Source organism: Pelmatolapia mariae, linkage group LG3_W, assembly GCF_036321145.2.
Source record: "Pelmatolapia mariae isolate MD_Pm_ZW linkage group LG3_W, Pm_UMD_F_2, whole genome shotgun sequence".
Taxonomy (NCBI): domain Eukaryota; kingdom Metazoa; phylum Chordata; class Actinopteri; order Cichliformes; family Cichlidae; genus Pelmatolapia; species Pelmatolapia mariae.
The window spans coordinates 75,281,963-75,293,880 of NC_086229.1; the positions used below are offsets into that span (position 1 = coordinate 75,281,963).

Sequence of the window (11,918 nt, forward strand, 5' to 3'; positions counted from 1 at the left end):
CCCATGCCCCAGGTTGACGAGCTCCTGGACCGGTTGGGTACCGCTCGCTTTTTCACGACACTGGATTAACCCTTTAAGACCTACCATAGAAACAAGTCCGCCAGAGCTTATATTATATTTTTACATGCTGTAGTGACATTTTTGGGAGTATTTCAAGTTGCTATACATCAATACAACCATTATAGCCATAATTTTAATAATATGTATGCATTAAGTGCATAGTAATTACATAAATTGCAAAAAAGTGCAATAAACTACAAAAAAATTGAAAATCGTTTTTGTTTTTTTAACAGATATTTCTAGTTACAGAAATTTAAGAGGCTTATCCCTCAAAACTGTAAATACAAAAAAGTTGCACAAACTAGTTTCCCACCACAGGAAATTTATTTTTAGTGTCTTCATAGTTTTATTTTTGAAATACACCAATTTTCATATACTGCAGGAAAAACGAAAATAAATATTATAATGCAAATTTGCAAAAAAGCAGCATATGCATAAAAAATAAACTTTTTCCAGCAGTGCAATATGAGTCCTAAGCATCCCATAAACGACACAGAAAGTCATAAAGTCAAACATAACTTTTAAAAACACCAGTATAGGCTCATAAGGCCCCGATGGTAAAAAACTACATTTCCGCAAAATGACGTCACTTCCGGTTTCGGGCAGGTCATGGCGGACATGCGATAGTTCACGCTGATGGACGTAGGAAGTGTTATGAACAGCTGATCGGATCGGCAAAGCCTGTTTCTGGAATATTATGTTTTTGTTGCTGCAAGTGCTTTTTATGCAGTTTTTGCAAAGCTATATGTGGAAGGAAACTGTGACCTAGGACAAGCTGATGGCATCAGATGTAAGTACAACTCCTCCGGTTTCATATGCAAAAATAATTATTGCGCTAGCTTACATGGTTGCAGTGCTACCGGGATTTAAAAATAGTTACGCAAAATGGAGCGTGTCTGCTCCGACCGGCTTTAAAGGGTTAACCAAGGGCTATTGGCAGATTCCCTTGTCTGCAGAATCCAAGGAAAAGACAGCCTTCTCCACTCCATACGGTTTGTACCAATTCGTTACGCTTCCATTCGGCTTGTTCGGGGCCCCTGTCACCTTTCAGCACCTCATGGACTGGGTGCTGCAGCCCCACGCTGCCTATGCTGCTGCTTATCTAGATGACATCATCATCTACAGTGACACGTGGGCGGAGCATGTGCGGCGTGTGGCTGCGGTGCTGGAGTCTCTGAGGCAGGCGGGGTTCACGGCCAACCCGAAGAAGTGTGAGGTTGGACGGAGGGAGGTACAGTATTTGGGGTACCACTTGGGGGGCGGGCAGGTGCGGCCTCAAGTGGAGAAGACGGCGGTGATTGCATCATGCCCGCGCCCCAAGACGAAAAAGGAGGTGAGACAGTTTCTGGGACTGGCCGGCTACTACCGGCGGTTCGTACCAGGGTTCGCGGACCTGACCAGCCATTTTACTGATCTCACCCACAAAGGTGCCCCGGATCTGGTCCAGTGGATGGAGCAGTGCCAGGTGGCGTTTGTGCAGGTGAAATGGGCTCTCTGTGGAGAGTCGCTGCTGTTCACGCCTAACTTCTCCCTCCCTTTTTGTCTGCAGACTGATGCCTCGAACAGACGGCTGGGGGCCGTTTTGTCCCAGCAGGTAGGGGGAGCCGACCGGCCGGTCGTCTACATCAGCCGGAAGCTAACGGACCGCGAGTCTCGGTATAGTACCGTGGAGAAGGAGTGCCTAGCGATCCGGTGGGCGATTGACTCCCTTCGCTACTACCTCCTGGGATGCCCATTCACCCTCTGCTCAGACCATGCCCTGCTGCAGTGGCTCCACCGTATGAAGGATGTCAACGCCCAGATCACTCGGTGGTATCTGACTCTGCAGCCCTTTAAGTTCAATGTGATCCATAGACCGGGCGCACAGATGGTCGTGGTTGATTTCCTGGGGGCGGGAGGGGAAGAGTAGGTTCGGCCGGATGGGCCCCGGCCTCAGTCGGGCAGTGGGGATGTGTGGCGTGGGTGTGGTCTCTGGCCGGCTGCAGAGGAGGGGTGACGCAGTGAGATCCCGGGGCGGCGCAGGGGTGAGGTTGAACAGGTGTGCTGGGACGTGAGTGTGATGATGTCTCTTTATATGTTCACAGTAACAGTCGGAGGGAGAGAGAGCGGACGTGACAGCAGAGCGGGAGTGTCTGTGTCCCAGTATAACGAAAAACCACAGTATAATCACAGTTGAAAATAAAGTAGTGCTGTCAGTACGTTCGTGTCCTGCCTATGATTAACGGGTCCAACGTTACAGACACATTTATTTTATTTTCCTTTCTGTGCATCAACACAGTGAATTTTAATTCAAAATATCAACATATGACCAAAGTACAGACTTTTAAATTTAATTCAAGGAATTTAGTTAAAGCTTTGCATTCACAGTTTAGAAATCTGGGAACTTCTGATCTTTGTTCAGTCTACATTATCTGATCATAACGAACAGATAATGTAGAGCATGCCGTTCATGTCTTGGTCTCGTCTCTGTCTCCTGTTTGTCTGGGTTTGTTACATGTGTCTTTCTGTGAAGTCTGTCTTGTCTCTTGGGCTACGTCCACACGTAAATGCCGTTTTCCGTCACTGAAAAAGATTTTTAAAAACCAGGGTGGATATTTTCCAAACTCCATTTTTGCATTTACGTGTGGACGAGGAAAACGGAGTAAACGCAGCGTCAAAGGTGTGCGTTATTGTTTCGGTGAAATGAATTTATACAATTGGGACTTAGACAAAATACTTTTACTGTTAATTGTACTCTCTGCAGTGTTTAAATGCTTAAATATACACACACAGTTACTGTCCCTCCACACTTTGGACTCGGTTCTGCTTCTATGCCCGATCTTTGTTTGCTATTTCCCACCGAGGCTTCTAGACTTCTGATTGGCTAACATTTCTATACGGTTATGAATATATCGCCACCTGTTGCTTTGGCATGTTCCTAGCAGTGTTTTCCTTCATTTTAGCATTTACGTGTGGAGGGGATTATTTTTTAAAACGAAAACAGAAAATCTCCGTTTTCAAAAACACCCGTGTACGTGTGGACGTAGCCTTGGTGTTGGTGAATGTTTCCCCGGTCATGTCTCTGTCTGTCTCTCTCTCGCCCCTTGCCCTCCCTCCTCCCATGCTCTCTCACCCTCATTCATCATGCTCTTTTCGTCCTGCTCTCTTGCCCTCTCTGACATCCCTCGCTCTCTATGTTCCCTGGGTTGTGTCAGATCCTATCTCAGTTTGTGTGTTCCCCGTATTTCCTTTATCCCTTTAATAGTCTCTTGCCTGGTGTACATCATATTCAGTTTTTATGTCCCCTGTCTCGTTTGTTAGATTGTGTCCAGCTGTGCTTCCGAGGTGTCTCCTCTTAGCCATGATTCCCTCGTTTGCCCTTGTGTGTATTTATGTCTGCATCTACCTCTGTCTTCAATCACAATCTCCCTCATTCCCTGGCTGTGTGTTCCACCTGTTTATATAGTTTTACTATGCCTTCTAGTTTAGGCAAAACACCAAAAAAGCTGTTTTCGAGTTAAGTCCTGCGTATGAGTCTGCATTTTGGGTCCTCAATCCTGCCTGCTTCACACCACCAAATGACATTCTGTTTAAAAAAAGTCTTATCTCTGATTCTATGTGTATTACTCAGCAAGCAGTACAGAATTTGAATGGAGCTGATGTGGGTGAGGGGACTTGCCCAGTTCTGGCTGCATCAAAGTCCAGGTTTTGACCTTGCCTTCTCTGATAAGAGCTGGGGACCTGAGTAGTGATTTTAAAATAGTTTAAACTTAAAAATCATGCCATTGCATTTTCTTCTTTTCAGTCTCATTCTTAATATAGAAAATTCCATTACATATGAACATTCAGTCACATATGAGTAGGCTTCACTTCATGCATCATCCATTTTATGCTATTTTACTTCAATTTCATTAGTACATTCATGTGTACTCATGTGTGTACTCATTCAGTTTAGCATTATCCCTTTTAAACCAAATACTTTCATATCTTTAAAACTCTGTGTTTGTCAATCACAATTTACTCAAAACAATTTCTTTTTACTAAATCGTACACCTTAAAAGTCAGAGACTCAGAAATCTGCGTGTGTGTCTGCTCTCATTCATGCACTTCCTTACATGCGCACACACACCTTTATCTTATCTCAACCTTACCTTATCTCTTTTGATTAAGAACAAAGAATAAAGTTACTGTTAGTAAAAGCACACAAAGAAACTGTCATGGTCCGGGTGTGTGCTAGTGTGTCTCCCTCCGATCCGGCATCTCCACCCCTGGGAGGGGCCTCTGTGTTCTGCTGATTGCTCGCACCTGTGGGTAATGAAGGCCAGCGCACTCAATCTCTCTTCGCCAGATTCTCAGCTAACACTAGTTAGTGCAGGCCACCACTGTGATTTTGCACACGCCTTGAAAACTACCTTGTCTCATCGTGTGTTTTCTTTCATAGCCACGCACCAAGTTGCCAGACACAAATCTCAGCCGAAGAGCTCCCATCCGGACGCTGGACCACCTGACAGTCCCACAGGCTGTTCACCCCGCTCACCTGCCTGCCTCCCTGCCTCAACGCCAGGAATTTCGGACCACTCACCCCTCCACGCCACTACAGACCACCCGCGGCAAGTAAGCAGTACTAAGGAAAATTCAGAACGAACAGTTTGCCCGTATTCCTTCCGAACCATACCTGAAAGTCTGTACTCTATTTTCAGTGACTCTGTCCCTTTCCCCGGACCCAGTTTGACTCTCCCCCAGCCCGATCCTCGGAACAGCTGTTTCCACTAACCAACGACCAGATTGCTTACTTAGCAATTTGGTTTAGTTGTGGCATTTAGCACTTGTTCAACTCACATTCCAGTCTCCTGTTTGTGAACACTTATTGAGAAAATAAACGTTGTCACTGAAACTACTTACGTGCTGTTCGGCGCCCAGCATTTGAGTCATTTCTCTTTTGAGAGAAAATCAGCTTACTATCACCTCAAGAATATATCAAGGATAAAAGATCTGTCTCAACAGGACCTGGAAAAACTAGTCCATGCATTCATCTTTAGCAGGCTTGATTACTGTAACAGCATCTTTACAGGTCTACCTAAAAAAATCAGTCAGACAACTACAGCTCATTCAGAACTCTGCTGCTCGAGTCCTCACTAAGACCAAAAAAAGTGGACCACATCAGTCCAGCTCTGAGGTCTTTACACTGGCTGCCTGTCCGTCAGAGGATAGACTTTAAAGTTCTGATGCTGGTCTATAAAGCTCTGAATGGTTTAGGACCAAAATACATCAGTGACCTCCTGACCCAGTATGAACCTTCCAGATCCCTCAGGTCATCTGGATCCGGTTTTTTATCAGTTCCCAGAGTCAGAACCAGACACGGAGAAGCTGCATTCAGCTTTTATGCTCCTTATATCTGGAACAAACTCCCAGAAAGCCTCAGATCAGCTGAAACACTCAGTTTATTTAAATCCAGGTTGAAGACTCACCTGTTCTCAGCTGCTTTTGAATAAAGCACCAAATCCACACTTTTAAGCTTAAATTTCAAAACTTACATTTTAACTACTGGTTTTATCTACTGTTCTGATTTTATCTACTGTTTTGATTTTTGATTTTATATACCGTTTTGTTTGTTTGTTTGTTTGCTTGTCTTAATCAATTTTAAATCATGCTTTTTATTTGTTTTTGTTTTTAATGTCTCTGTAAAGCACTTTGAATCACCTTGTTGTTGAATTGTGCTATATAAATAAACTTGCCTTGCCTTGCCTTGAGGCGGCCTCGGCCGTGACAGAAACTCTATTATAGCACACTATAATCACATATAAGACTGGAGGTTGTGCCTTTTTACCCTCTTTTGGACGTAATGAAATTTCAATCTCTCTATGTCCCAGTCATTAAAAATACGATCAATATAATTTATTATACTTTTTATATTTCATTGCAAAATATAAATGTATAAAAACTATAAATACATTTTCCATTACGTATTCAATCAATTTATATTTGCATTCAAATAATGAAATACTTTAGTAATGTCTAAATGAGTAAAACAACTATAAATAAATTCAATTTACTAATGCGTCCATTATTGCACCATTCATTATTAAAGTGCAAAATGTTCTATTTGATAGATTTGACCCTGGTACTCCATAATGAATAATGATTACAGTATTTAAGCGTATGATTTTTAGGTAGCTCAACATTTACAAATACCAGAAAAGATATGTGTAACAATGACCATGCATAGCTGACAATAATGTGAGCCGCACCAAATACAGGATGGGACCATTGCCATTATTAGTAAATACATGCGTTGCCTTTAAAAATCTCACCTTTAATTTTGATACATGCCTTGCAACAACTGCATTACAGCAAGATTAGTTTTAATTTTTATTTTTAAATATTTTTAACAACAAAGATAGCATATTGACATGTAGTAATCCTGCATTACAGCAGTATTATGATGTTATTTAACAAATGAAAACTAATGTTTTACTCAGTGCAACTTTTTCAATGTTCATGTTGATTAAAATACACAGGATTGTATGTGGAATCCATCCATCCATTTGCTTCTGCTTATTCTTTTCAGGGTCGCGGGGGGCGCTGGAGCCTATCCCAGCTGTCATAGGGCAAGAGGCGGGGTACACCCTGGACAGGTAGCCAGTATGTCACAGGGCTAACACACAGGGACAGACAACCATTCTCGCTCACATTCACTCCCACATTCACACCTATGGGCAATTTGGATTAACCAATTAACCTATCGCCACTAACTGGATGTCTTTGGATGGTGGGAGGAACAAATCGTTGTTGTCCTTATCAGCACAACAAACCTGAGGAGGTTTGTTGTGCTGATAAGTTATATTAATAAGTTAAAACTGTCAACATTTCATGATGAACAATGAGGCAGCAGGAGGACAGCTGCAGTTTAACAGCTTCAATTCACTGACAGGAAACAACATTAGAAACATCATCATCCTCAACTCATCTGCTCCACTGACACTTTCAACGGCAACACCTTCACTTCATTCCTTGTATTAATGTATGGAAACATCTTCTCAGTGAAAGTGTTTGTGAATGTGTGTATGTGTGTGTTAGTATCAGGATCAGAGAACGACAGCTTTCCTCTGTTCCAGTCCAGATTCACTCTGATCCTCTGGAGCTTCTTCTGGACTGAGAGAGCAGTTTCTGGACCTGATAGAGAGCGTGCTGAATATTTTCCGTTATAAAGTCCTATTCTCCATGAACCAGACCGTATGGGACCCTTCCTGTGGTCAGACTCTGCTAACACACCTAGTCCCCACCGTATACTGTCTCCAACATCAAAATCCCAGCTGTGAGTCCCTGAGTTAAAGCCCTCAGAGGCCAGGACAGAACAGTAGTAATCAAACCTCTCTGGATTATCAGGAAGCTGCTGCCTCTCTCCTCCATATCTCACACTGGTCAGATCTTCAGACAGGATAAGCTCTGGACTTGCAGTGTTTGGGTCCAGAATAAGAGGAGTGTAGGAGACCATGTCCTTCATGTTGTTCCAGATGTTGAAGGTCAGGTTGCCCAGGTGTTTGGCCTGGTCTATCAGAGCTCCTGAGGGCAGCTGTGGATCATCCAGCAGGGGGCAGCGCTGGACTCTTTCCACTGCAGCCTTGTAGTTGTGCAGGAATGAGACGTCTTCAGCTCTCAGCTCCTCCTCTGTGGCTCTGACTGTGTCTGAAAGAGCTGCTATCTCTCTGCTCAGAGCCTCCATCTTCTCCTTCATCATCCCACTCTTCTGCTCCTCTTCCTCCCTCAGTGCAGCCAGCCTGGCCTCCTCTTCCTCTGCTAGAAACTGGTGAAGCTTCTTAAACTGCTCCTTAATCTGCCTCTCTGTGTGTCGGGCCTGGACCTTAATGTGTTCTGCTGTTTGAGCAAACTTCACTTGAACTTCTTCACAAACCTTTAACTTCTTCTTTAAGGGCTCCAGAGTTTCCTGAAGTTTCTTCTTGTGTTGTTGTGCAGCTTCATCGATGGGTCTGAATCTGTGCTTGTTGTGTTTTTCTGAGGCACAGCAGACGACACACACTGGCTGCTGATGGTCCAGACAGAAGAGTTTGAGTTTCTCAGAGTGCAGACTGCAGAGAGCCTCTGAAGCTCTCTGATCTCTCTCCTGTAAGAACGACTCACACAGGTTCTTTAAAGCTCGGTTTAAAGGTGGTTCATCCTTTGAAGATCTTCTCTTACAAACTGGACACTGGTGTGTTGTTCTCTCTCTCCACCATCTCTTCAAACAGTCTTTACAGAAGCTGTGGCTACATGACAGAATAACAGGATCTCTGAAGACCTGACAGACCGGACAGCAGAGATCCTCCTCTGATCTGGAAGCCATTGAGTCTGTGAGTGAAGCTGAAAACAGGAGACAGGAAGTACAGTCAGTCCTGGCTCCCCTCCCTCCTCTACTACCTTCACTGAAGCATTATCTCAGTTCTCAAGTGTGCGAGTCTGTATTCACATTCTCGCTTAGTCTGGACCTTGTAAGTTCACACGGGAGTCCGGACTTGGCGAGAACGCGAGTACAGAGTCGCGATTTGTGCAACTGGAACACCAGCGTACTTGATGATGTCACAGCTCCGGAGTTTTTACTGCCGTCCCCTTAATTTAACTGTGATTAATATGGCATGAAGCTTAACTTTAATCTCAGCCAAACCAATTTACTCAGGAACAAATACAACACTGAAATAAACCAAACATTAAGATTTAGAAGTTATTTAGGAGACTTACATATCATGTTTAAACTGAGCCTCGACCTCCCGGCCTGCTCCTCTCCGAAGACATCAGAGCACTCTTGCAAATATGTGATATCTTGATAAATCGAGCAGATATTTGAAGTTTACACAGCTACATTCTCGCCTGACAATATCTTCAAAGTTTATTTTGTGACCCAGAAAGAGTCTATTTAAAAGTTTTTAGCCATGCTCCTCTGCCATTGCCGCGTTTCAGTTTTGGACAAAGTACATTCTGGGATATTTAGCTGTACCAAGTACACACAAATCTCCACCGACGCATGCTCGATAAAACGAGCGGAACGAGAACACATCTGGGAGTTTTTCGCGTTCTCGGCTTGACGCATACTTTAAATTGCAACGGTATGGCACGCCATTTCAGCCAAAGATCACGAGTTTTCTAACACGTCTGGTTATGAAATGGTGTAAAAAAATGCCGTTTAATAATTCAGGACGCTGTAAAAAAAATAAAAATAAATAACAAAAAAAAAAAAAAAAAAAAAAACGGCCTTATGCCGTATTTTACGCCAGAGAGTGGGGCCTTGAACACCCCTTCTGAGCAGCAGAAAAGAACGCAGTTTTTACCTGTCTTTGAACGCCGCTTTTTACGTCACTCAGCAGAAAACGGTGTTCAAAGATAGATAAAAATGGCATTTTTTCCAGTGTTCAGTGTCAATCAAAGAAGAAGCACAGACCACAATAATTCATTACAGATTGTTGCTGCTAAGTGATTGTTTATTCGGTACCAATGGTTATCACAGTTTTTACTTGTATTATAATCCCACTGTGCATTTTGATGTGTTAAAGCATGATCAAACAAGCAAACAACAGAATGCTTTTTCTGAAACAAGTGGAGGCCTTAACGGTGTCTGTTACAGCAGCTCCGCTCATTTCTGATCTTCTTTCTTATTTTCCACTTTACTTCTCTTAACCTTTAACTTAAATCTTAGTACATGATGGCAGAATCTAATTGCTGTGGTTTCATGTTAGTTCTGGTCATTCAAGTGGAGTGTCGTCGCCCAAGAAGGAGACGTTACAAACCATCTCTCCCTTCTGTAATCATTGGAAATGTGAGATCGCTCCTGTTGAGGATAATAGATTGCTTAATATGAATCTTTTGATAAAATATATTTTGATGCTTCCAGAGGATGACATATTTCAAGTCTTCACAACTTTACAGTGAGGAAAATTATTCTGAAATTGTTGCACAATTTGTTAATGGAGTTTTTTTGCAGATTGATCAACCTCTGCCCATATTTCCTTCAGATCATCTCTGCTTCTCTAAGATGTTCTTTTAATATTCAATCATGTTACTGACCTGTTGCCAAGTAACCTAATTACTTTTAAAATATCCCTCCAGCTGTTTCTTTTTAGAACCACTTATTTTTCCAGCCTTGCCCCATACCAACTGTTTTGAAACATCATATTCAAAAGGAGTTATTTTTAACGACATAGAAAACATGTCAAATGTTTAAACCTAGACTATGTTCCACTGTGAATAAATTATGGCTTTGAGATTTGCAAATCACTGCTTCCTTTTTTAAAGTTTACATTTTTTACACAGGAGTCCAGTATTTTCAAAACGGAATTTGTACAATGTATCTGTCTGGGAAAAAGTAATCTGCTCTCTAATGTTAACACGTTTTTTGACCTGTGCACTGTCACAACACTGAACACACACTAAACCCCTCTATGTCCACTACACTATACTGAGACCTACTATACTGTTTTTTCTTCATTTAATTATTTGCTGTAAATGTTTTATAGCTGTGTTTATCAATATCAACTGCTGTAACGTTTAGATAAATTAAGTTTACTTTATATCAGATATATATATATATATATATATATATATATATATATATATATATATATATATATATAGATATCTATATCATGTCCTTCATTTCTGTATGCAATATTTTAAATTAAGTATTCAGCTCATTCACCTAAATTACTCATAAACCAAAACAGGACAGATTTAATAATAACATTGGAGGTATTTGTTCTTGATTTTTATTATTTAAGGGTTAAGAGAAGTAAAGAGGAAAGTAAGAAAGAAGCTCAGGAATGAGCAGAGGTGCAGTATCACATAACACAGTTAAGGCCTCCACTTGTTTCAGAAAAAGCATTCTGTCGTTTGTTTGTTTGATCATGCTTTAAACACATCAAAATGCACAGTGGGATTATAATACAAGTAAAAACTGTGACACGCATTGGTACCGAATAGGCAGTGGTCTGCACTTCTTTGATTGAGTGAAAGGAGTTGAAAGTAATTGGATGAGAGAACCATGGGGAAGGCCGTGCATAATTTCAAGAAAACGGCGTTTTAAACACCGTCACAGCTGACACGGAACACCAGAAAAAACACCGTTTTTTCGGCGTTCAAAGACAGGTAAAAACCTTTTGCTCAAACTCACATTCAGTGTGTGGAGCGTCAGCAGCTTGAAGCAGCAGTGTTGGAGTTTTCCACTTTTCTCTCCTGTAGCTGGACTCACTCAGAGGAAGCTGCTAGTTTGGTCTGAACTCAGTCTGATCGTCTGTGCGTCTCTCTTTACTGAGGACGAAGAACTTCCTGTTTCCTGGTTTGTCGCATTTGAATAACGTGAGGGGCGGAGCTTAATTCAACTGCCTTTTAGGCTTTTGTTTCACCCATAAACGAGAGTGTGTTTCATTGCAGAGTTCAGTCGTTTACCTGCCAGCAGCTGTGAAACAGCATGTTCAGGTAATAAATTGTGACTCAGTGGTGCAGCTGTTTGGTAGCTTTTGTTTTAGACTTTGTTCTGGTTATTTGTGGAATAAAATGATTAAATAAAGCTATTTTTGTGATTTTTAAGTACACATTGCTATGTGTTCATTAAAGAGTTGGCACTACATTAAAGCAGGGTCAAAAGCTTCAGTGAGTGCTATTACTGAATTGAATTATCGTGATTAACATTTAGAAGTGCAATGTAGCTTGCCATCACACACTGGTGATGGCAAGCTACATTGCCATCATAACTGGTTAAAGTCAGGGAGATATTTTCTGGGCCAAGGGAGTCTGGACATAATGTCCTGAACTTAGATAATAAATAGAACCAGTTAGTTAGTTTGGTTATCTGTCGAAACTGGGTCTGTTTGTTGCTGTGAAGCCAAACGTACTTA

At 42.0% G+C, this 11,918-nt stretch overlaps 1 protein-coding gene across 1 annotated transcript; it reads right to left on the reverse strand.

Moving 5' to 3' along the window:
• Positions 1–6,519: 6,519 nt before the first annotated feature.
• LOC134618449 (nuclear factor 7, ovary-like) lies at positions 6,520–11,351 on the reverse strand. The gene is made up of 2 exons (XM_063463843.1): positions 11,195–11,351; positions 6,520–8,397 (listed from the first exon to the last, which is right to left on the reverse strand). Exon 2 carries the CDS (start codon positions 8,378–8,380, stop codon positions 6,998–7,000), a length of 1,383 nt encoding a protein of 460 aa, XP_063319913.1. The 5' UTR covers positions 8,381–8,397; positions 11,195–11,351; the 3' UTR covers positions 6,520–6,997.
• Between the last annotated feature and the right edge of the window lie 567 nt (positions 11,352–11,918).